The sequence below is a fragment of the Leptonotus elevatus genome, chromosome 10, assembly GCF_054856555.1.
Source record: "Leptonotus elevatus isolate MCC_2025b chromosome 10, RoL_Lele_1.0, whole genome shotgun sequence".
Lineage (NCBI taxonomy): Eukaryota > Metazoa > Chordata > Actinopteri > Syngnathiformes > Syngnathidae > Leptonotus > Leptonotus elevatus.
This window is the reverse complement of record NC_141248.1, coordinates 20,298,933-20,321,627: the sequence shown is the minus strand read 5'-3', so window position 1 is coordinate 20,321,627 and position 22,695 is coordinate 20,298,933. Positions and strand designations below refer to the sequence as shown.

At 42.3% G+C, this 22,695-nt stretch overlaps 3 protein-coding genes across 5 annotated transcripts in view; all 3 read right to left on the bottom strand.

Moving 5' to 3' along the window:
* Nucleotides 1-43: 43 nt before the first annotated feature.
* sh2d5 (SH2 domain containing 5) lies at nt 44-6,754 on the bottom strand. 2 transcript variants are annotated; one of them, XM_086087551.1, is made up of 10 exons: nt 6,555-6,754; nt 5,563-5,628; nt 5,401-5,481; nt 5,200-5,271; nt 4,964-5,110; nt 2,968-3,168; nt 2,702-2,888; nt 1,411-1,516; nt 1,107-1,266; nt 44-646 (listed from the first exon to the last, which is right to left on the bottom strand). In XM_086087551.1, exons 2-10 carry the CDS (start codon nt 5,611-5,613, stop codon nt 434-436), a joined length of 1,218 nt encoding a protein of 405 aa, XP_085943677.1. In that variant the 5' UTR covers nt 5,614-5,628; nt 6,555-6,754; the 3' UTR covers nt 44-433. The 2 variants fall into 2 exon arrangements, with proteins under 2 accessions (XP_085943677.1, XP_085943678.1); XM_086087552.1 differs by having other exon boundaries at nt 2,968-3,129.
* A 717-nt stretch (nt 6,755-7,471) lies between these two features.
* Nucleotides 7,472-16,487, bottom strand: hp1bp3 (heterochromatin protein 1, binding protein 3). 2 transcript variants are annotated; one of them, XM_086088036.1, is made up of 13 exons: nt 16,369-16,487; nt 14,639-14,716; nt 13,676-13,853; nt 13,272-13,349; nt 13,002-13,158; nt 11,192-11,335; nt 11,041-11,100; nt 10,823-10,962; nt 10,627-10,717; nt 9,557-9,716; nt 9,297-9,408; nt 9,032-9,208; nt 7,472-8,672 (listed from the first exon to the last, which is right to left on the bottom strand). In XM_086088036.1, the coding sequence occupies exons 2-13, from the start codon at nt 14,703-14,705 to the stop codon at nt 8,102-8,104; spliced, it is 1,935 nt and encodes a 644-aa protein (XP_085944162.1). In that variant the 5' UTR covers nt 14,706-14,716; nt 16,369-16,487; the 3' UTR covers nt 7,472-8,101. The 2 variants fall into 2 exon arrangements, with proteins under 2 accessions (XP_085944162.1, XP_085944164.1); XM_086088038.1 differs by lacking the exon at nt 13,272-13,349.
* Nucleotides 16,488-17,527: 1,040 nt separating this feature from the next.
* eif4g3a (eukaryotic translation initiation factor 4 gamma, 3a) overlaps nt 17,528-22,695 on the bottom strand; it is a 35,314-nt gene continuing 30,146 nt past the window's right edge. Inside the window, exons 24-35 of the mRNA XM_086086314.1 lie at nt 22,193-22,283; nt 21,919-22,042; nt 21,428-21,684; nt 21,227-21,339; nt 20,971-21,143; nt 20,459-20,584; nt 20,305-20,386; nt 19,895-19,993; nt 19,668-19,814; nt 19,365-19,446; nt 19,131-19,277; nt 17,528-18,564 (exon numbers count right to left, since the gene is read on the bottom strand). Of these exons, the coding sequence (XP_085942440.1) occupies nt 18,383-18,564; nt 19,131-19,277; nt 19,365-19,446; nt 19,668-19,814; nt 19,895-19,993; nt 20,305-20,386; nt 20,459-20,584; nt 20,971-21,143; nt 21,227-21,339; nt 21,428-21,684; nt 21,919-22,042; nt 22,193-22,283 (1,623 nt within the window). The 3' untranslated portion in view covers nt 17,528-18,382. The remainder of the gene's footprint in view (nt 18,565-19,130; nt 19,278-19,364; nt 19,447-19,667; nt 19,815-19,894; nt 19,994-20,304; nt 20,387-20,458; nt 20,585-20,970; nt 21,144-21,226; nt 21,340-21,427; nt 21,685-21,918; nt 22,043-22,192; nt 22,284-22,695) is intronic.

Here is a 22,695-nt window from a genome sequence, read left to right as displayed (position 1 = left end):
CAAGTGCTACGAATGTTTTTGATAATGATTCCAACAAAAACAATTCACTTTCAACAAATATATTTGCATCATCTTGACAACGGAGGGGAAAACAGCTTTGGCATCAGCTTTAACAACCTAAGCTCTTAACAGAACTCCATAAAAATTGAGCAAATATGTTAAGGACAGGTACATGCCTTAAAACAGTGTGGAATTAGATTTATAAAAAAAAACATACACACATATATAAAAACGTAAAAGCAGCGAGTACAAAAACAGCTTTGAAAAAATGACCTATACATTACAGATGCTCGAAGTGCCAACGGGGTAAATACAAAGGTGCGTTGAGTGTTAATAAAGTTTGAAATGTCCCACCACACTTAATGTGACTTAGTGAAGGATGACGTGCAAAAAAACAAAATGAAAAAAAAAATTGGTTAGCATTTGACCACTTCTATTGTCCAAATGTCCCTTTTTCTTTCACTATCCTCTGCATTCTGCTTTTGTTCAGGCTCCTGCGCAGCTCCTGGGCCTTGGCGGCGTCTTCCTCCTCCCACTCGTAGCAGTGGTTGACCCGGGCGCAGCTCAGCCGGCACGGCAGCCCATCCTGGTTCTCCGTGTAATGTTCAATCAGCTCTGCGAGGGAACTGAATTCGGTTTTGCACTTCTGCCACATTCCAAAGACAAAAGCATCGCTGTGTGTTTAGTTTTGACATGAAAATGTAGCATTTAGTCATAATTTGCCTTTTGAAATCCAAGTGGAGCGGTTTACAATCAAAACAGAAATCAATATTCAATATTCACCAGACATGCTGATTATTAAATGTATTTAAGTCTGTTTTGCAAGTCCAACTCGGCTGTAACAGGTTTTGCACAAATCAACCAATCAGAGGATTGGAAAAAATGCTGATGTCATGGAGGGCTTCTAACAGTTTAAATGACATTCACCAGCACTACTGAAGGCTCTGGGCAGATTAGAGTCACATGGCAACACATGCTGAAATGTGATTGGACAAAACATTCAAATAGTGGAAGCAGAGCATCCATAAAAAAAAAAAACAATGAAATGAAGAGACTAAAATGATGGGAATAAAGTAATTAAGATTTGTACATGACATGCACGCTACCTCCAAGAGGAAATTCCCTTTACGCGTGTTTTCAATGAGGTGTGTGATGAGGCCAGATGGGAAACGAATGATGAGGGATCCACTTTTGGGTTTCTTGGGGTGCGGGCACAGGAGGTAGGATCCCAAAACGTCATCAGCCAGGAGGGAGTAGCTGCTGTCACTGCGACACAAAAGGGAAACGTAAAAGGGGATATCTTGTATGAAATGTCATTCTTATCGCTTCTCCCCCCCACACTCGGGCTTTGCTCTCGCAAATAGATGCCGCTGTAAATAACAGTAATTTTTTTAAAAAGCGTACACTCACGTTGCAATACCGTCCCAGCACCACACAGCTTGAGCCAGCGCTTCCTCGGTTTCGGCCAAGCTCGGCATCCGGGATCGTTTTGCCAGGGTCTTTTCTTGGTCCTTTTCTACTCCACGAACAAGAGAAGACATCCGTACGTACAGTGACTATTGCATATTTGCATATCATGTAAAAAAAAAAAAAAAAAAACGAACCTACCCTCAGCTTTTTGCTGACCACCTATTCCTGTTTTTTTTTTTTATTGCAGTCATTGTAAGATGCCACAAGATGGCTGACTAATAGGGGTTTGAATTACCTAGTACCTGGCGATTTGATTCGTATCACGATTCATAGGTCACAATTCAATTAGATACCGATTAATCCCGATGCAAATCTATAAATTGATTATTGTGATTTTTTTTAAAAACTCAAATTTAGAAAATACTAATCAGTAAACTTGTACATGTACACTGTAAGATTTGTATGAAAATGTATTTATTTATCTGAAAATGCATTTAACAAACAGGTTGCAGTCTGTTTCATGCTTGAACAGCACTGAAATTAAATATTAAGGCTTAATGTTCCATTAATATAACTTTCTTCCATGCTTAATGTGTGAATCCTAACCCTAAGTAAGACGTTTTGTTGAATATTTCCATAAAAAAATTGATGTTTAAAAATCGATTTGGCCGCATATCGAATCGATTCGAGAATTGCGCGCTGTAATATTGCGATATATTGCCGAATCGATTTTTTCTAACACCCCTACTGACTTATAAATAGTAATTTGTGTCAAGGAAGTATGTTAACATGGTATAGGTCAAATGAGATCCTAAAATCTTTGTCAGTGAGGATCCAAGTTGAGCCTGGGTTGTTTTTCGTGGAAGTTTTGGAGAGTCTTCACCGCATCAGCATGCATTTGTTTGTTCTCCTCAGTGGTGATTAAAAAATTAACCGATTAATCAGGTCGCATTGCTTGACAATTGGTGTTTGGCACTTCCAGTACTTTGGCGCCAACCAATCATGTTGAACTGAAAGGGAGGAGATTCCTAGCTTTGCCTTACAGTAAAAAGTGCATTGCCGCCATTTTGTGGCAATCAGTGCACTCCCAAAAAGTGAAAACAAACATCCGACGATAGGAAAACCAAACAGGTTCCAGCTTGTTCAAGACTCAAACATGAGCACCCGTGGCAGCCTTGCAAAATCTCCTGAACACCTCCACGTGCTCTCCCCCAGCAAGCAAGCAAGCACCGAGGGCGTTACCTAATCAAGTCCCTGAACCTGGCGAGCGCCTTCTGAACAGCGGGCCCACCTTGCGAGGCGTTGAGGCGCTCCTGCACGTGCCGCTGCTTGAGCGGCGTGAACGTGAACGAGCGGTACGCGCCGGAGCGCAGAACTTTGTTGCGGATGGCTTTCTTGCGGACCAGGGACGGGGAGGAGGTGGGGAAGACCTCGTCGTGGCTGCCATGTTGCTGCTCGGCGGAGCACTTGTCGTGTTTCTGAACACGGGCAAAGGAAATGTCAGTAGTGTTTCAATAAAAAAAAAACAAGAAAAAAAAAACACTTTGTCTCAAAGACCTTGGACCCGAACATCCACCCCCGAAAGGGAGCTCTTCGGAAGGACACCAGCGCGCTGACACTGAGCGGGAAGCCGTGGTTGAGAAGCGACGGGTTACGTTGAGGTGCGGAGCCGGAAGAAACGTCCTGGGTTTCGTCCGGGTGCTTCTCCAAGTACGACAACTGGAAACAGCGGCACAGCAGGAGGTTCAGGAACTGGGCCTGAAAGGAGAGGGGGCACCGTCATACTATTTTCTAGGGGTGGGAAACATTGAATGTCTCACGATTCGATTTCGATTGTTGGGTGCGCGATTCGATTCAGAATCGATTTTCGTTTAAGGACGGGATTTGATTGACAATGATTTTTGCTTCAATTTATAGACGTTCAAGGAATCGGAATGATCTACTCCAGTCTGACTCGCTAATGCTAATTAGCGCGCTACTTTTATCACTCAAAAGAACGTCTCCACGCTGCAAAAAAACAACTTTTATTAGAATAACTTGATCGTGACTTTTTCCTTCTACTCTCTAATGTGGCTACAATTTAACAGTGTATCAGACCGCGTGGAACCACACTTCCCCTAAGTGGCCAAATCGGGTACAACATGAACAGCGCTCCCAATAAAGGCACACACAAACAAAGGGAAGACAGTATAAAATAATTTAAATAAAATCGATTCTGAATCGTACTAAATGAGAATCGCAATTCTTATGAGAATCGATTTTTGGGCACACCCCTACTATTTTCTACGCATACATTAAAACAATCTTCTCTAAACCTCTCTGGATAACTTTTGTTAAGGTGCAACCATTTTGTCAAGTTGCTGGAGCTAAAGGAAGGCCCCGCATTCATAAAAATGTTGTGTTCTTAAAATGTTGACCATGAATGTTCACTCCCTGTGGGTCGTTCAATGCCAAATCACCCCCAAAAATATGACAATTTAAACCAAGCAGATTTGTATCTTAATGAAACTTGGTGCACTTGTTGATAGTGATGGGACAATACTAAATTTTGAAATTTGAGGTCAATTGTAGCAGGGGTTCGGGAGCTACGGCCCAGCGAGTTTTGACACTTTGGGCAAAAGGGCCACCTTCCTTTGAAACCTTATATCTCAGGACCTACTGGGTCAATCTTCACAAAACGCATATGGTATGAATGAATGGGAATTCAACGGAGATTCCAAATCTGCAATCACTTATCAGATTGGTGCATATTTGAGTAACTTTCACCTATAATTTGATCTTGAAATTGACCTTGTGGTTCACACCACCTTAACATTTTTCATGAAATGTAATGTTTCACGCTCTCTAAAACAAAGTTCTAGAGATGCAAAAAATTTTTGTTCGGCAGCAATAAAGAGTCAAAGTATCCACAGCCTCCATACTTTGACTCCTTAGTTATACGTTTGACATCTACAAAAGGTCAAGTTACTAAAATATGCACCAATCAAAGATTTGGAATCATTGCTGAATTCCCATTCCAACAATACCTGTTTTGTGAATATTGATTGACCAGGTAGCCTGAGATATAAGGGTTCATAGGAAGGTGGCCACGCCCCCTTTTGTCAAAAATGCCCAAATTCGGCAGGCCGTAGCTCCCAAACTCCTGTCGCGATTGTCCTCAAATTTGAGATTTAGTGTTGCGCCATCAATATCAACAAATACACCAAGTTTCAAAAAGCTTTGTTCAATGCCTAATGCACACCACTCTAAACTGCCCCTCTGTGATACTGGTATACACACAGTCTAAATTCAGGAAGTTGCAGATTGCAAACAACGACGCTTTGAGGCTCATGTTGAAGGTCAATCGGTGGACAAGTGCTAAACTGTACATTGTACATTAAAAGCTGTTATACGGAACTATGTATACACATTTTTAATGAGACTCATGGACTTAAGACAAGAACATTTTAAATGTTCTTATAAGACCCCTTTGGTTAAACCCACTGATTTGGCACGGAAACGCCTCTTTGGTTTGGTGACAAAGAAGATGTCGGTTGGCGAGCCGGTCTCTTACGGCTCTGGCGTGCCTGGCTCTAAAAACGTGGCAGTACAACAGGGCGTCGGCGCTGCCCGGGTTGTGGGAGACGAAGGCAAACTGGGCATCGCTGGGCCGGGCGGTGGACAGCGACACTCTGCGAAGGGCGTGGGCCATCAGGAGGGTCTGCAAGCCGGATGACAGGTTCAACTAAACAAATGCTACCGAGTGCAGATGCTAATAAATCAATAAAAAAAATAAAAAAAAGTCCATACCGTTTCGTCTTCGTCGTAGATTTTCACGCCTTTGACGGAGAACTTGAGGGATACGGGCCTCTTCTTGCATGTCTGAGAGCAGAAAGTACAGCTTTCCATCAACCGTAAAAATATTCAACCAAGTCAGGTTTTATGATGTCGATGGATGGGGAAAAAAAGAAAAAGAAAGTTTTGAACTTAGAACAACTTGGAAGGACTTACTTTAAGGGTCTTCAGGTTCCTGTGCAGCTGCTCCATCTGGTCATCCAGGCACTTGTCATCCACCAGAAACGAGCCTACGTACTTTGAAGCCAATACATAGCGTTAAGCGCAGAAATAAACAAACAGGCACGCAAAGTGCACTGATGCAGTAATAGTGCTGACCTCAGCGGAACGTATCACTGCGCCATCCTCTCTGACGGCCGCTTCACCCATGACACCTGGCGATCTCTGCACATACACGCACACACACACACAACTCATCAACATACAAAGAGGAAGCATAATTCGAGTTAACACGTTGGAAGGAGCCCAGCAGTTTTCATCAGCGTGAGCTCGTCAAATCAAACCGGAAGAGGAATGCGGAAAGATAAAAAAGGCAGTGACTGTTTTATATCCAAATTGCGTGTTTGACAGATACTTTATCTGACAACTGAGAAGCATTGGATTTTTTTTTAATCTACATTTCCATTCTGATGTATGTATCATGGCAGTGCACCAAGTGCGCCACACTGATTTGTAGTGTTATGTCCAAGTTTATGCTGTGCTCCTAAAAGTAGTCACATACATTCCCTATTTGGTTTGAAAATAATTAAAACTATTTCCATTTAAAGACACGCACATACACATTGATCACAATTAAAAGATTTGGAGAGAAGAAGAAAAAAAAAAAGTAACACAGCATAAGTTGTTAACATGCCCGCCTCACAGTACTCTGGCTGTATCCCACATTTCACACACATGAATGTTAGCTTTATTGAAGACTTCAAATATGAGATTCAAAGTGTTGTTGTTGTCTATATGAGTACTTTAAATCGCTGTGACCAGTCGAGGGTAAAAACTGGGCTGGGATAAAGTCCAACTCACACGTTAGCATTATGAGAGCAAGGAAATGGATGAATGGATGTGAATCAAATGTGTAACCCCAACAAACAAACATTTACGCACAAGTAAGTTACACAGACGCACACATAGATAATAGGACGTTGACGGAAGTAATTTAGACATTTAAGTCAAGCTTTCTCTTCGTCAATGACAAAAAAAAAATCAAAAGTTGCCAAGACACACCAACGCGTCTCAACACGAAAAGTTCTCGTACCGCCTCCACTTCTCAAACCGAGGCTGTTTTCGTCGACCCCTCCACCGTCCTCACTCACCTGAAGCCCTGACGTCCAAGCTCCGGTGGTGTTTCGGCCCAGGTGTGCTGCTTAAGCCACCGCGTTAGTGGGTGTAGGAGTGGAGGAGAGGAGGACGGGTCTCGGAGCTAAATCGTGTCGGAGTGTGTTGACCGTCGGTTCGCCGCTCTCGCGTTGCTACTCGTTAACGGTTAGCGACGTCGTGCGTCAGAATGCGGAAGTAGCACACCTCCACGGGATGGAATTCGGAATTACTCCGCCCCCTAATACTTCTCTGGCTCGTGGCTAAACTCTAATGTGCTGTTTGGCTTAAATAAAATGCGTAGATGTACTATATTCTCGTAAACTTTAGTGTCCAACAATGTTTAGTTTACAATTTCAGCTAATTCCCTTTAATTCTAGATTTTTTTTAAATAGTTTTTTTTTTTAACTGTTAAATTCCATTACAAGGGTTAAAACGTTTTTCTCTAGTTAGTAGTTTTATTTTACATTTTCTTTTTAGTAACAAGTTTTATTCGATCAATGTAATTATTGTAGTCCCATTTTTTATCCAAATAATTTGTCCATGTTGAATTCTGTTGATTGTAAATAAAAAATATATCCAATATTTTGAAATAACATTTTATTCCAGTGATCCTTTCCCCCCCCCCCCCCTAAATCCATTAATTTGTTGAAAATATGACATTTCTTTCAACAAAATTAATATATTATCTTCTTGTATCTTTTTTGCCACACATCTTGCTTATTCTAGTTTTTTTTTACCAACACTGTGGTGTGGTAGACCATGAAAAAAATGACATCATAATGTAATAGCCTAACTAAACTAACACGATTAATGTACTGTAGAGGTGCAGTTACTTAATTAAAACAACTTATAGGTTTTGTTACGTGATTCTCTTGTCGACTGTGGATGAAGGCAGAAGTCAGAAAAAAACAAGTTGTGTACAAAGAGCCATTTTTATTACTTTGAAAAAAAGGGCTTAACGACACAAGGAATACATGCATGCAGGGGGATGGAGATGCTACACTAAGCAGCTTTTTCCTTATTCACAACAGAGAGCTGCGCACAAAATTACAGCTGTGAAACCAATTTTCTATCACATACATATATTATATAAAAAATCAAAACAAAAACAATGGGACATGTTTCGACAAAAGAAAAGCGACATGTCCAGAATTTATTATTTTTATTTTTTTAAACGGCCAACATCCTGGCACAACGTCTGCTTCTCGGAAGAGGCTGTGGGTCTGAACTAAAATGACCATGTCGCTTCCTGTAAAAAGACCAGTGGCCATGATGGGAGCGGACCAGGCAAACAAACAAAACAAACAAATCAAAAAGAAAGCAACATGGTTCTAGCTACAGGATGTCAGGCCCGAACTGAATGAAGTGAGCTTCTCTACACACGGATTAAAAAGGAAACTGGTGGTACAACCGTCTTCTTCTATCGTAGAAATGACAAAAAAAAACGACAACAAAAAACTACTGTCCCATTTAAAACGGGAAAGAGCAAAAAGAGGAGAGTGCTGATGAAAGTAGCAGTGGTGGCATACTGAGGGCAGGGGGCTCAGTTCTTTCCTCTCTTGGACTTCCGGCCGGATTGCTTGCCGCTCGGTGCCACTTTCTTGGCGGGGGGCTGGTCTTTCTCGGCGGCCCCGGAGCGCCTTGACGCTCTGCCTGCTGGTTTCTTGGCCTTGGGCTCCTCAGGCTCCTCCTCCTCCTCCTCGGGTTCCTCAGGGCCGGAGTCTTCCTTCTTGGAGCGCTTGGCGCCGCCCCTTTTGGCAGGCCGCTTGGCCGGCGGCGCGGGCTTGGAGCGCTTGGCAGCGCCCCGCTTCTTCAGCGGCATGAGCTCCTCTTCCGATTCAGGCTCCTCCTCGGGCTCCTCCTCCTCGGTGGATTCTTCCGGGGTGGCGGGTCGCTTGACTCCCCGTTTACTCAGACGCTTGACGGCGGGCGTCTTCGGCCTTTTGGCGGCCGATCGCCTCTTGACGGGCGTGGCGGCTTTAGAAGCTTTAGTCACCTTCTTTGCCGCTGCTTTCTTGGCGGGAGACGTCTTGGCCACGGGGCGTCCTCGGCCTTTGCTGGCCTTCTTGGCAGCAGGGGGATGGCGGACCCTGGGAGGGGGTCTCTTCGTGGACCTGCGGGAAGGTGAAAAAAAAAAGTCACTGTGACTTAAGTGTGTCATTTTTAACTGGTAGGTTTTTTTTACATAGGGACGAACTAGTTTGCACGACATAATAATGTTATCCTAATGTTTTTTATTGGACTGTTGGCCTTAAAGCATTTTCCAAACAAATATTTACTCTAATTATGACTTTACTGCAATTAGCAAAAGTTATTAATAAACCACATATTCAGATTACAGTGATCCCCTCCCTTTCCATCAAAAGCAATGCATGTACACACGTGGCAGCCATGTTAGTAGGGGCAATTGTCCCATCAACAGCGGCGAACCACGAGGTATTTCAACGCACCACAGATCAAGTTTAGCACACACCTCTTCCGCACGGGAGCGGTTTCTTCCTCAGACTCGTCCTCTTCTTCTTCTTCTTCTTCTTCCTCCTCCTCCTCGTCTTCCTCTTCGGACTCCTCGTCGTCGTCAGACGCAGCTCTGCGCCTGGAGGAGGGCTTGGTGGACACTTTGTTGAATTTGTCCGGGTAAAGAGTAGTTGGGCTGAACACAAACAAGTAAAAAATAAAATAAAGACAGACCTACATTATAGTATATTTTTCTGAAGTAAAATGTCTCCTTTTTGTGTTACCTTGGGTAGAAGGGGAAGCAGAGCCGGTAGGTCCCCGTGAAACCGTGACCGGTGATCTGCTCCATCCAGCCGAGGACTTTACACTTGGTCAGGGTCCTCCTCAGATTGGCCACTTAATAGACACACACACACACATACTTAAGTTTGCCTTTGAAAGCGCTATATAAATAAAGACAACTTGACTTGACTTTTGTTATACACAACATGGCTGGCGATGCGGTGGTTTTACAAGCGTGGCCACTAGAGGGGGAAAGTCTCACCTAGCTGATACTCCTTGGCATCCTTGTTGGCATCGACCAGATACTTGCGCAGTGTAGTGGTGCTGCACGTCTTGGGCTCGTTCATGGCCGTGATGGCCGCCAAGATGGCGTCTTCCAAGGTGCCGCCCTTCAGCAGCACTTGGTTGCCAGTACGTTTCAGCTACCATAAATAAAATGGTGGGATTTATTTATGTGGCACGTTAGTTAGGCCAAGCCATTTATATGAACTCATTCACTGCCATTGACGGCTACAGACGTCAAAAATTCATTTGGACTATTTGTATTAGTTTAGCATTTATTTCCACTTTTATTAAAAAGAGTATGAAAACTTAGATTTTTTTTTTTTTACATTTAGAACATATCAAATTTGTGATTAATCCTGGGTTAACTAGTGAAGTCATGCGATTAATTACAATTAAAAAAATTGTCGCCTAACGCCCCTAATTTTTAATAATCTTTTTTGTTGTTTAAATATTTACATTTTTAGACATTACAAAAAAAAAGATTATAAAAAATTTGAGGCGTTTAATTGTAATTAATCGCATGACTTGTTTATTTTATAGGTATTTATTTTGTGGGATTTTACACTTTACCAACTCTGCTGTATGGATGCTTCAAACGAAGTTTCGTTGTTCCTTTGTGACTATGACAATAAATATTCTGAATCTGACTTCACTAGTTATTTTTTTAAAGAAAATATTTAAAAAAGAAGAGAAAAGATTATTAAAAATTAGGGGCGTCAGGCGATTATTTATTTTTTTAATTGTAATTAATCGCATGACTCCACTAGTTAACTCACAATTAATCACAACTTTTATATCTGTTCTAAATGTACAATATAAAACAAAAAAAATCTAGTTTTTCATACTCTTGTTAACAAAAGTGGAAAAAAATGCTAAACTAATAGAAATTGTGAATTAAAGGGTGAATTTCAAATGATATTCAAGTGTTTTTGGATATGTTTAGGGTTTCAAGTTCAACCATTAACATAACCAATGCTGCATGCATTACTTTAATACATTTCCATGAAGGTTTACAATCCTGATGTGAGGAATTGCGGGCAACTTTACCTGGAAGGTTCCTGAGGCTCCCTTCCCTGTGATTTGCTCCAGTTGTCCCCGCTCCACTGCCTTCACCAAGGCTGACTTGAGGACGTCTGGCCTGCGGGCGAATCATTGATGAAACATGAAGCCATATTGCCACAAACAGAAGATTTAGCATTTTATAGAGAACGCAACATGCAACAGCACCCACGCACACACACACCTGTTCTCGATGTTAAGGCTGGGGAAGTGCTGCTCCAGGTACTTTTTAATCAGCAAGTACGAAGCCTCTTTGGGCTCGCACAGACGCGTGATGATGAGCGGCAGAGCGTCTCCCAGCGCTTCCTGCTTGGAGCTGGCCTTCTGCAACATGCGCCGCCAACATCAGCAATGTCATCACCACCAGCATGAGGCACTTATGACATCAATTGCGGCACCTACTTTGGACGCGGAAGTCGGCTTGCCGATGGTGAAAGTTCCCGAGAGGCCTTTGCCCTTCAGCTATGAGCACAGCAAAGGAAACATGCTTTAATGAGCCGCAAGTGAATTAAAAAAATTTTTTTGTTGCTTTGATTCAGCTGCTTTGCGTCACCTGCTTGATAGTGCCCTTCTCCAACTGCTTCTTCATCGCCTTCCTGATGTGAAATTTCTTCTTGTCCAGCTCCATGTCGGGACACTTTTTAGCGATGTATTTGATGACCGACTGGTAGGAAACTCCGGACCTGTGATCAAACGACTGCACAAAAAAAAGAATCACTTAGACATGGAAAACTGTGCTTCCTCATCGCAGATGTTCTAATTTAATTGCTGATATTAAAAACATATCTTCCAGATGAATACCTGTGTAAATGAAGGCTTATTTTAAATTTTGACAACTAATCACTATTGCACATTTTTATTAGATTGAGTATGTATCAATGAATGTTATTAACTCATTCAATGCCATTGACGGCTATAGATGTCAAAAATTTATTTTAACTATTTCTATTAGTTTAACATTTTTCCCACTTTTGTCAACAAGAGTATGAAAACCTAGAATTTTTTATTATTATTGTACATTTAGAACATATAAAATGTTTAATTAATCGTGAGGTAACTAGTGAAGTCATTCGATTAATTACGATTAGAAATGGTAATCGCCTGACGCCCCTAATTTTTAATAATCTTTTCTTACAAAAAACCCCAAAAAACTATTATTAAAAATTAGGGATGTAAGGTGATAATTTTTTAAAATCGTAATTAATCGCATAACTTCACTAGTTAACTCACGACGAATCACAAATTTGATATCTGTTCTGAATGTACACCAATTTTTTTCCCTAAGTTTTCATACTTTTGTTAACAAAAGTGGAAAAATTTTTTAACTAATAGAAATAGTTAAAATTAGTTTATGACGTCTATAGTCGTCAATGGCAGTGAATGAGTTGATCATCTTTTAGGAGATATTGATAGATGTTGGTGACTGCTTGGACTTGGCCACTACTGCAATAAAATTCCAGTGGCAGACATTACCAAACTGATTTTATCAGCTTTGGTCCTTTTCTAAATCATAATTGGCCAGAGTGTTGCTGATTAAACCCCGATACAGAATATTGTTGTTGTCTATAATGCTTATATACAGCAGACATGGCTGAAACCTAAAGATACTTTTATCGGTTAATGCGTTATTATTCTGTTGTAAACAAATGCTTAAGGACAAAGTACAATTTTATGTCTGCAATTCATATTTTTGATGGTGTAAGTGTTAAACGACCAAAATAAAAATTGGTTTTTATTTCATATCTTTTTAAATTGTTTATCTGAATTTGTCTGCTGCCAAATATTGAAATCTGCATCGACCGCATATGCCTTAAAAGGATACTTGATAAATGAGCCATTTTCAGCAGTAAAAAGTTAATATTTTGTTCAGAATTAATTTGTTAACTTCATTGTTTTTCTTGTACAACTAACAACTTTAAAAACTATTTTTTCCACTTGCTGTCAACTGAAGAGGACATCACCTTTGTCACCCGTTTTCTGGGTTTGGTCAGCAAACTGAGCCCCGATTGGTCGTTATCTATTTGCTCATCTTCAGTTGACAGCAAGTAGGAAAATTCATATTTTAAGTATTAGTTGTACGAGAAGAATAGTTACCAAATTCATTCTGGACAAAATATCAACTTTCTGCTGCTGAAAATGGTTCAATGAGTCAAGTATCTCTTTAAAACTGGAAATCACCCTCCTGAACGATAACAAAAATGGATCTTGCTTACCCACATTCTCTGTGGCTCAATATTGACTTTATTACTGCATTAGTGTTTTTTAGTGATTTACAAAGTTGACTGTACAGGAAAACCTGCTTGTAATTGTTGTAAACTGGGCGGAACGACTCCGCGTGCGTGCGTGCGTGCGTGCGCGCGCACCGTGATGGCTTCGATGAGGAGATGATCCAGTCTGTTGTACGTGCCGGCGAAGTTGGCGACGGGAAGCTTCTTTTTGGCGGTGACGCTGGCCCATACCGGGATGGTCCTTTTCACTTTCTTGACTTTGGCTTTCTTGTACTTGTAGCCATCCTTCAGCCTGTAGACAAAAGAGGGGGACGGCGAGAAGCGTTGAGTGACGTGGCTCGTCGAGGCCAAGGAGCGATATTTCACTGTGATGGTTCCCACCCTTTATCTCTCGCGCATCCTCACCTTAGTAGGAGAACAAAGCAGTGTGTTGCGCACTGGCCAGCCACGCAGTCCTTGCATTTCTCACTCTGTCCGGATAAACTGAAAATTTGAGAACATCTGTCTTAATAAATAAGTCGTAGCTACTCTATGGTGCTAGTACTCGTTTTGCTCAGGAGAACAAGGAAGAGGAGTGGTTACCACAGTCAGGAACATGGACTAAGATCTCCTCAGGCTAATCTAAAAAATGTTTTAAAAAAATCTCCCTGGACCAAACACGATCATCTCCTTTTGTTTCAAATCATCTGATTTGCATTCTGAAATCCAGCGGACGTAAGGACCATGTGAGCAGATAAAAGTGCTATCAGAGTGAAATATCGCAGCAGGTCCCCCGTTGTGGCGACTCGGCGCACTCGTGGAGAACTCACTCTTTTTTCTCTGGCCCGTCATCCGACTTGTTGGCGGCGCCCTCGTCCGCCTTCTCGCCGTTCTCCGCTGGCTCGGCTCCATCGCCCGCCTTTGCCTCGCCCTTGCCGGCGGCCTCTGCGGAGGATGCGGGCTGCTCCCCTTCGGCGGACGGAGACTTCCCGGGGGTGTCTTCGGGCCCTGATCATCATAAAAACAGAATTTACGGAAGGTTAGGTTGGTGCGTCAAGTTGTTTCACAGCGAGCCAAATATGCTCAGAATTCAGTATTCTACATCAATTTAAAGGATAAATTAGATTTTGTGTTATTAACTCATTTGCTCCCAAAAAGTTATATTTTAAATATTACCATGCTCCCAAAGACGTATTTATACATTTAAAATTTTTTTTTAAGCTAGAGCATACAGAAGGCTTTGCTGCAGCCTCAGAACTGAAAAGAATGCTTGACGTAATGGCAGTTATTACAAAAACGGCCAGCAGGTGGCAGCAGAGTATAAGAGATCAACCAGGGACATGATGCAAAAAGCTCTTTCCCCACTGTTTTAAAACAGATGTGTGAATAATGATGAAACTTAGCTATATTCTAATGCTAATTGCTGCAAAATGGAAACAGATAGAAATATACTTGTTTTCCTGATGAAAGAAGAGACTCTAATCTTTCTTTTGGTAGGTTCCATGTTTTTATAGCAATAGAAGACAATATTCTGTGGGCCTTACAAAATCTGTCAAAATCCAGTAAAAGGTATACGGAAATAGAATCAATTTGAGGCAATAAAATGGAATCAGGCGCTTGGATCTGCAGTGAAAAACGTTTTGTGCTCCTCAAAAATTTAGTTACATCCCCAAGCAAGGTAAAATGGCAAATAAATAATAAAAGCAAGCGGGTTCATGCAAGATTGGCGGTACAAGCTACACCATAAAGCTGAAAAGTTCACACTGAGCTCATAACGTCTCCATGGTCCTCACCTGTCTCTGCTGCCGCAGAGAGGGGCTTCTCCTGCGTTGGAGTTGCTGCGGCTCGGCGAATCGGCATCACAGGTTGATCTGGAAAAGTTTTATAAAAAAAATACATAAACAACACAATGCTATTTAAAATTGCTTAATTTACGCGCAATGCCCCCAAGCGCTTGTGTGTGTGTGTATGTGAATAATTTGCACGGCTAATGAGCATTCAATTCAACCGTTAAGCAAGTCAGTCAATAAAGCCCAGCCAGGCAGTCTATCAACACCTTTGTCTTTGTTACTTTATTGCTGGCCTCGCATGCCATCACAGCACCAAAGGGAGTTTTGACACTTGCCTGACCAGGGATGGCAGGTTAGTGTAACGTCAGCTCGCTGGTATGACACAATACAGATAGACGGCTTTACTGGATTAAAGCAAGAAAAACACCCTGGATTCTTCCGTTGGCCAGAGTACGGCAAGGGGTCCTGGAAGTTGAAGTAAGCTATTTTAAACTAAAAAGGAAACAATTTCGGTAGTGTAACGCTGCTCTGTCAACACACTAGTGTAGACTCCAGTTCAATGCATAGGCACATCTTCAAATTAGTGAATAAATAAGGTTTTGTAAAATGCCGTATGGTGTAGATAAAGCGCTACACAGGTGCAATCCACTTACTGTTGATCCTAAAAAAATGTTTTTGCATTTGTTGTACTATGAATCATTTTTCGGGAAAATAAAATTAAGCATCCGAGTAGAGTTCATCATCACTTTTTAACAAGAAGACGAATAGGGAATGCAGAATTTGGGTGTGAGTCCACTCTAGGTAAAAATTTAGAACACAACTCTTAGATGTGTTAATTTTATTGCGAACATTTGGGTAACTGGGGAATGAGTTACCGAGACGTCTTAATGAGCAGAATACTTGGAAGTTACAATGGTATGAATTGCTTAAGAAATGTGGTCAAGAGGCACACTATTTTAAGTCTATTGCAATTTTGTCTGTTATGTAAATTCAGATGGCAAGGATTTTTTCCCCCCATTTTTCAAAATGGGGGCAGAGATGGGGAACTTTATTATTGAACATCACAGTCACTTGAGTTTTTTGTTTGTTTTTCGGCAATGTGGAATTAAGGGGAAATTGTGAATGCATTATAATTGTGCAAATGTGGAAAACTGTTACCCGGATGTCCTCAGTGATGTGAATACAGTTAAGCGCGTCGAAGTTGGAATCGTTTGAATCAGTGGAGAAATGTGGAAGTAGAAAAACATCGGGGGGGAAAAATTACGAAATTAAATCTTTATGTGTAGATTAAATATGATTACCGATTTCACCCAATTGTAAAAAAAATTAAAAATAAATACGAAACAAACAAAGACGAGTGGTGGGGGGGAAAGCTGGTTCAGGGCCCACCGCTGGAAACGGATTCAAACAGGCAAAGGCTTTTACCTCATTTTACCGAGGCCCCAGGTCGCTTTTAATGAACGGAAACTGTCAAATACACGAACTCCTCGCGAGTCGTCAAGGCATTTCGTACCGGTTGCACTTTTTGGACTCTTGGCCAGTGTTGAGGAAAGAAAACATCGCCAATTTCGCCATTTTGTCCTCTGGTTAATGTTACACACATACACTGTGTGTCACACACATACACGGCGATGGTGATAGCGTCGCGCGAGCATTTCAAAAATCCGCCCCAGCATGCACGAATTCCCACGTAGGACGCCACGCGCTACGCTTAAACTGCAACGCAAACTTACCTTGGACTTAATGGTGCAAAAAAATGAGATAATCGCGAGTTAAAAATGGGTGCAGGAGCCTTTATTTCGATTCCTCTGTTTACGAGCCCCGCCCCGTTCGAGTGCTTGGTGACGTCACAACGTCTCGACTGTCATGGCGGACCGTCGATTGTCGACTCTCTCCCACCATCACCACCTTTGTTTTGAGAAGCCATCAAGTAGAGTTTACTTTCTAATTTCAAGTTAACTTGTGTGACTATAGCTTACACGAACATACAAAAACGGTGTTTCATTCAATGTTCCATCTTAAATACATTCACGTATGTATTAAAATAAAAGTTTTTAAAGCTCTAGTACCGTGTAAATAAATGCAAGCCCATCATTTACCGCGGCAAACCAATTATAAGGCTTGGGGGAGGGGGGGACTACAAATATGACCGCGTATTGAGAGGGTGTCTGTGGTTAAGGATCATGGGAATTGTGGTTCAAGCGGAAAGGATTATGGAAATTATTGACAGGCCAAATCATTGGTAGATTAAAAAAAAAAAAGTTTACATTTGTATGTAGAATTATTTTTAATACAATGCATTCTATTTTTTTAAATTTTATGTACAATAATTTACTCATTTAAGACATTGGCAAATGTTTATATATAATAACAGAAATATATATATATATTTCTGTTATTTTAGGTGAACATGGTTAAACTTATCACCTATTAGAGGACCATCCAGTTTATCCAATTCACTGCCAGGAATTTGAGAGCATTTTGACATTTTTAGGACTCACTGTATATTGCGTTCAATGATTATATACATCGACCCTACCAAATGAAAGCATACTCCTTTCACTAGGAGAGAAGTATATGGTCCCGCTTTTTTCTGTTCTTTTATAACCAGCAGTAGATAAAAGGTAATTGGCACAAAATGCAGTGCCGTTTTCCCCAGTGGCCTCGCAAACTGTTGGATCTCGTATCTAAAATGGGGCCTTGATGTCATCTACTGGTGGTTTTACATCAGTAAAGTTGTTTCCAAGTTTGAAATTTACAGTGGAGCAGGGCCACTGGCAATTATATTATTTTGCCGAAACCTACTTTACACAACGAAAAGAAGCCAAAAGGGAACTAAAGAAATTGAACTTGAAATTGAAGTGAGTTGACAAAGGAAAGGCAAAGTTTTTCTCTGAACCTGCATTGACACATTTTTGTGAAAACACTCGAAAATCAACAACTTAATTGAAAACATGGCAGAATAACACATTTCCTGTCAATAAGCAAGTGAATGCATCACATAAGTTTAGGAGGAGGGTTGAGAAGACAGACACGGACAGAATCACCTCCAGGTTTTGATTTTTTTCTCACTCTCTCCATCTTTATTGTATTTACAAGCTTTTAATGAGCTGTATAGGGCTGAAGTATTACAAGCTTTTTTTTGACATGACCCTTACTCCCTCCTGGCATTTTGCTGGTTCCGCGTCCACTTTGTTCATCGGCGGTTGTCCGTTTTTAGTCGGTCCTTGAACGTGACGCGCCAAAACGAGTAGCAAAAGCAGAGGCTGAGGGACGCCTTTTGGATTATTTTGACCACAAACTTAACTTTGCTTCCCTTTCACCCCCAAAATGGTTTGGTGCTACCCTGTTTAAATCCAAACAGTGTAGAATCCAGGGAGGCCATTCTATTCTTTTGTCAAAATTATTTTGTTATCATTAATATTATTTAATTATATTGTTATTTCTGTTGTTCGGGTTTTTGCTTCCATCTGTTCAGTCCTTAAAAAAATAATAAATTAAAGAGTTCATAACCTATGCTGCTGCTTCTTTTTTTTAAGTCTCTTCTTAAAAAGTAACAAAAAAGTAAGTTAAAATTTAAAACAAAAATATTTTCTATGTATAATACATGTATTTAGTGCTTCCGCCATTGGAATCCAAACTGAAAACGGCGGCATGTTTCCGAACCGTACCGCAGAAAAAGGAATTCCAGCGAACGTGAACAGGTCGCTCAAGTTCAACATTTTGCCGAGTGGGTCCGTGCGGGTCTCAATTGTCCTCAGACTCCTCCTCGGCCTCCCGTAGCCACGTGAAGAAGGCCGTCACCGACTTGAGGGCCACGTCTTTGCCCTCCTGCTCCGCCGGGTCTTTGCTGGTCTCCCACTTGTTGAACGCGTCCTCCGAGATGACGTCCTCGTCGTAGAGGCAGTCGAAGAACATCCGCAAGAGGTCTGGCAGGCGGCAAAGACGGAAACATATCATTCACCGACTTTCACGTCACTTAACAGGCCACGCCAGCCTTTCAAAGGCACACGCATTTGACATCACAGATACTAGAGTAGACTGTGATGATGATGCTCCAAGTGGACAACAAAATATACATAAATGCATATATATATATATATGCATATATGCAGGTGGTATATATATGCATGACACCTGACAAAAAAAAAATTCTGAAGGGAATGGTGGAACAGATTAATGCTATTTCCATCCATTTAATTCATTAATGGGGATAGACAATGTCCCCCCATCCGATAAAAGTGTTTTGAGTGGTCATGGTATGGAAGTTGTACCAGACGGAAAGTCACAATTTTAGATTTTTAGTTAGTGCCAAAACTAGTTTGCAACCAACAGGTTTAAGAAAAAAAAAAATCATTTTGCGTGTGTACCTGGCTTAACAGGCATTTACTTTCAGGATGACTGAAGTCAAGGTAAACTAACAAGCACTAACAGAAGCCAAAGTAACCTGCGAGGTGGACACCTGCAGCATCCCAAGTGACGAAGGAGCACTTACTGGGAGGCTGATCGAGGGAGACTATCAGCGTCTGAAGTGCATAAAGTGCTTGCAGCTGTCGCTCAGTGTCTGAGTTAAGGTACTTGAGTAATACGGGCAGCCTCCTCTGGATGATGGCTGTGTCTACTTGACAGTTGGTTCCAATGTCTGCCAAGGTACGCAAGGAAAACACAAAGAGAATGAGTGAGTTCCGTTATGGCCGGCAAGGAAAGAAAAAGAGAAGGCGGGGCATACCTTTCACCGCTGCCTTGCACACGGCCGTCATCAGCGCCCTCAGAAAAGGCAATGAGCTCATCTGAAGTTCATCCAGGTTTGCCTGGGTGCCGGACATGTATAGCACAAATAAGTCAAATGTGTTTGACTGTTCGTCCAAAAATAATGTTACTCTCTCTATGCCAGCTATGTATAGTGTCAGGCAGAGCAATTAAATGCTCTTCCACTAACTTGTAGAATAATAGCTAACTCAACATTTCCAAATTTCACACTGAGTAAGTACGTTTGCTTCCACCGAGAACTCAGCGAGCGCCCCCTTCGTACCTCCACCCAGTCAAAGATCTGCTCATCGCTGGCCATGTCCTCCAGCAGAAGCCTCTCCAGCTGCTGGCTCAGCTCCTCGGGGGACAGGGTCTTTTTGGACAGAGCTGCTCCGGGGTCCGTGGCGTCCGACAGGATGGATTCCAGCTTCTGCATGCGAGAGGTCAGCGGAACAAGGTCAATTCTGTTGACCGCGGCGATGTGATGGCCACAGAAGTGGGTTGGGGTACCTGTTGTGAGATAAAGGCTTGGACATCCTCTCCCTCTGGCAGGAAGTCGGGCCAGCTGAGGTCAGATTCCCTCCACAGAGTACCTACAGCTCTATGGCTCTGATGAGACAACCGGCATGCATGATCGATCAACAAACTAACAAATTCAAAAATATGAGTAGCAGTCACACAACCGAGCTGCTGTTAATAATGGTGCACGATAAACAATTGGATTCATGGGAATGTAGAAATAAAGCAAGAAAGTTCTGTAATTTTAAATCAAAATCCCTTAATAGACACTGTGCCCCAATTACAGTAGTTGCCTGCTTATCTCCTTAAGGCAAATAAAAGCCTCGCTTCTCACATCAGGAATAAAATGTGCTGAACTATAAGCGTCGCAGTTAACACATAGACATTTGAACGTCACTTACCATTTGTTTGCATAGTACGTGCAGAATTTCCGATATTAGGATTCCTGCTCTTCCCACAGCTAACAAAGGTTTGCTTGATTCACTGTAGACACAAACAGTATTGTCAAAGCCACATTGATTCTTGTCATCAAACCAGAAGGCTGGCGGTCGGGACCTGAAGAGCTCTCTCATAGAGAAGCCTCCATCCTTCAGCACGGGGGTTAGCAGCTGGGCCAGGTACAGCCAGATATGAGGAATGTCGATAGCCATATCGTCCGCCTGCTCCAAGATGTCAGCGAACCTGAAAGCACAAAATTGTTGTAAAATAAAAAATTATGTAGGCTTGTGTTTTGTTTTGGCCCAGTAAATGCATCTGTATTGTGTCATACCAGCTAGCTTGCGCTAAGCTAACCTGTACTCAAATCCGAAAATACTGATTAAGCATGAGTTTTTAACCGCCAATTCGGCTTTTTCGAGTCACCACCGATTCACGTGCAGCCCTTGTAGGTAAATACAGCAGTTGAGCAGGTAGTTAACCACCTCGGTAGGTACGTACATAGGAAGCAAGGAATGACGGATGGTAGGTTGTAAATATTTAGGTAGGTGGTTGGGTAAGAAGGTAGGTACCGCATTTATAGTCTTAGGCTGTACAGTGTGCTTGAGTGTGAGGGATACAGACGGACTGACCCTTTGTGAAACTGTTCTTTTGGCAGGACTCCCTGCTGCACCAGCTGGAAGAAGAGCATGCCCATGTGGTCCCGTGTGATCTGACTGCGCTCCAGCGTCGACTCCACTCCAACGCGCACGAAGATGTGCAGCTGGGGGGCCGAAACCAGCTCGTCCACACACTGAACAGCCTCCTGCGGGAGGAGGGATATGACGGTGGTTAAGTCAATGGATTACGTAAAGGGGTAGAAAAAAATAGTCCAGTGAATCTCAGTACTTTATAATCGTTAATGTGGAGGAACTCGTCAATGATGGACTTGGACTTCCTCTCCATGTCCTCCTCAGACAGGACCAGCCTCCCTGGCGTCGGTGCCACTGGCTCAGGTTTAACTGTCAAGGTATCGTAACAACAGTGTCAGTCCGAGGTGGCTTGATGTTTGTTACATTGCGTTATTCTCATCCGATTGGCCCTCCTTACCGGTCTCTGTGGTCCTGCTACGGTCTGGTTCTGGCTCCGGCTCCGGCTCCGGCTTGTCCTCCGTGACACTCGGTCTGCGGGGCTCGGCAGCCTCACTCTCGCACTCTCTACGCGTCTCCTCCGGGGGATGGCGCTCTCGCAGCTCTTTGGAACTGTCGCCCCTGTTGAGAGACATGAGCCTTGGCGACGACGACAATGACGGCGCCGTTTGGGCTTGTGGCTTCTCACTGCGTTCCCGCACTGCGGTGCTACGGTTGCTGGAAATCAACAGAAAACATGGCAAATGAGTCATTTAAACAGGTGAAACTTTGGAGGATTTTTTAAAACTATGGTATTGAGTTAATCATTTCACTACTTTAAATGGGGTTATGTATAAGTGTTTTTATAACAACATATAACTCAGCAGTCAACATTGACAAACTTCCCTGATTGAACTGATAGTCAGTATGTGTATGCACCAACCTGTATATATGCTTCATTTGTTTGCTCACCTTCCAAGAGTCCTCCTAGAATCAAAGTCTGGGTTTTGCGGAGGAGGCGATGAGGCCTGTTGAGACAAGAGTGTGGACTGCAGCACCGAGTAGTGGTTGAGGCTGCTACCACTGCGCGATAGTTCTGAAAGAAGTGAGGGGAACAGATTAGCGGATGAAATGGAGCTACAACAAACTACAAGCAACATTAAAAACTAGACATTACTCGTTACATAATGAGAAATATACAGAGAGAGAGCTGAAGATATAGGAAATCGAAGCGTAAAGATCAGACCTGAGTCGCTGGCCTTGGCTCCGCCACTGCTGCCCTTCACCCACGTCACTTGAGCCCGCGGGCCGAGCTGGATCTTCTCATCCATTTGAGGCTGCAGAAACAGCAAGAGAAAGAGATGACACCAACTTTGCGTTAGACTTAACGTTAAATTCTCAATGTTTCCAGAAGACCTGACTATTTCAATTATTTGCCAACAAGTGTGCCGTGGTGAGAGATGCTGCAGGAAATGATACAATGTCAATTTGTCTCAAAATGATTTCTCCATTATAGTTATAATTGTTCATTTGTCTATGCCAACAATTTATAGTGACATGCATAACAATTAGTGGTGTATATCTGATCTGTGCATTAACACTGCACTGGCATAAGAGGTTGCCCATAAATCCAGCCATGCTCCATGAATAAGACAACATAAATTGGGACACTCAGATGTCGCAGCATGTTCAGTACTCAGTGTATCCAGCAGGAGGAGCCCTGGAAAAACTAAATGGGTTCAGTTACAC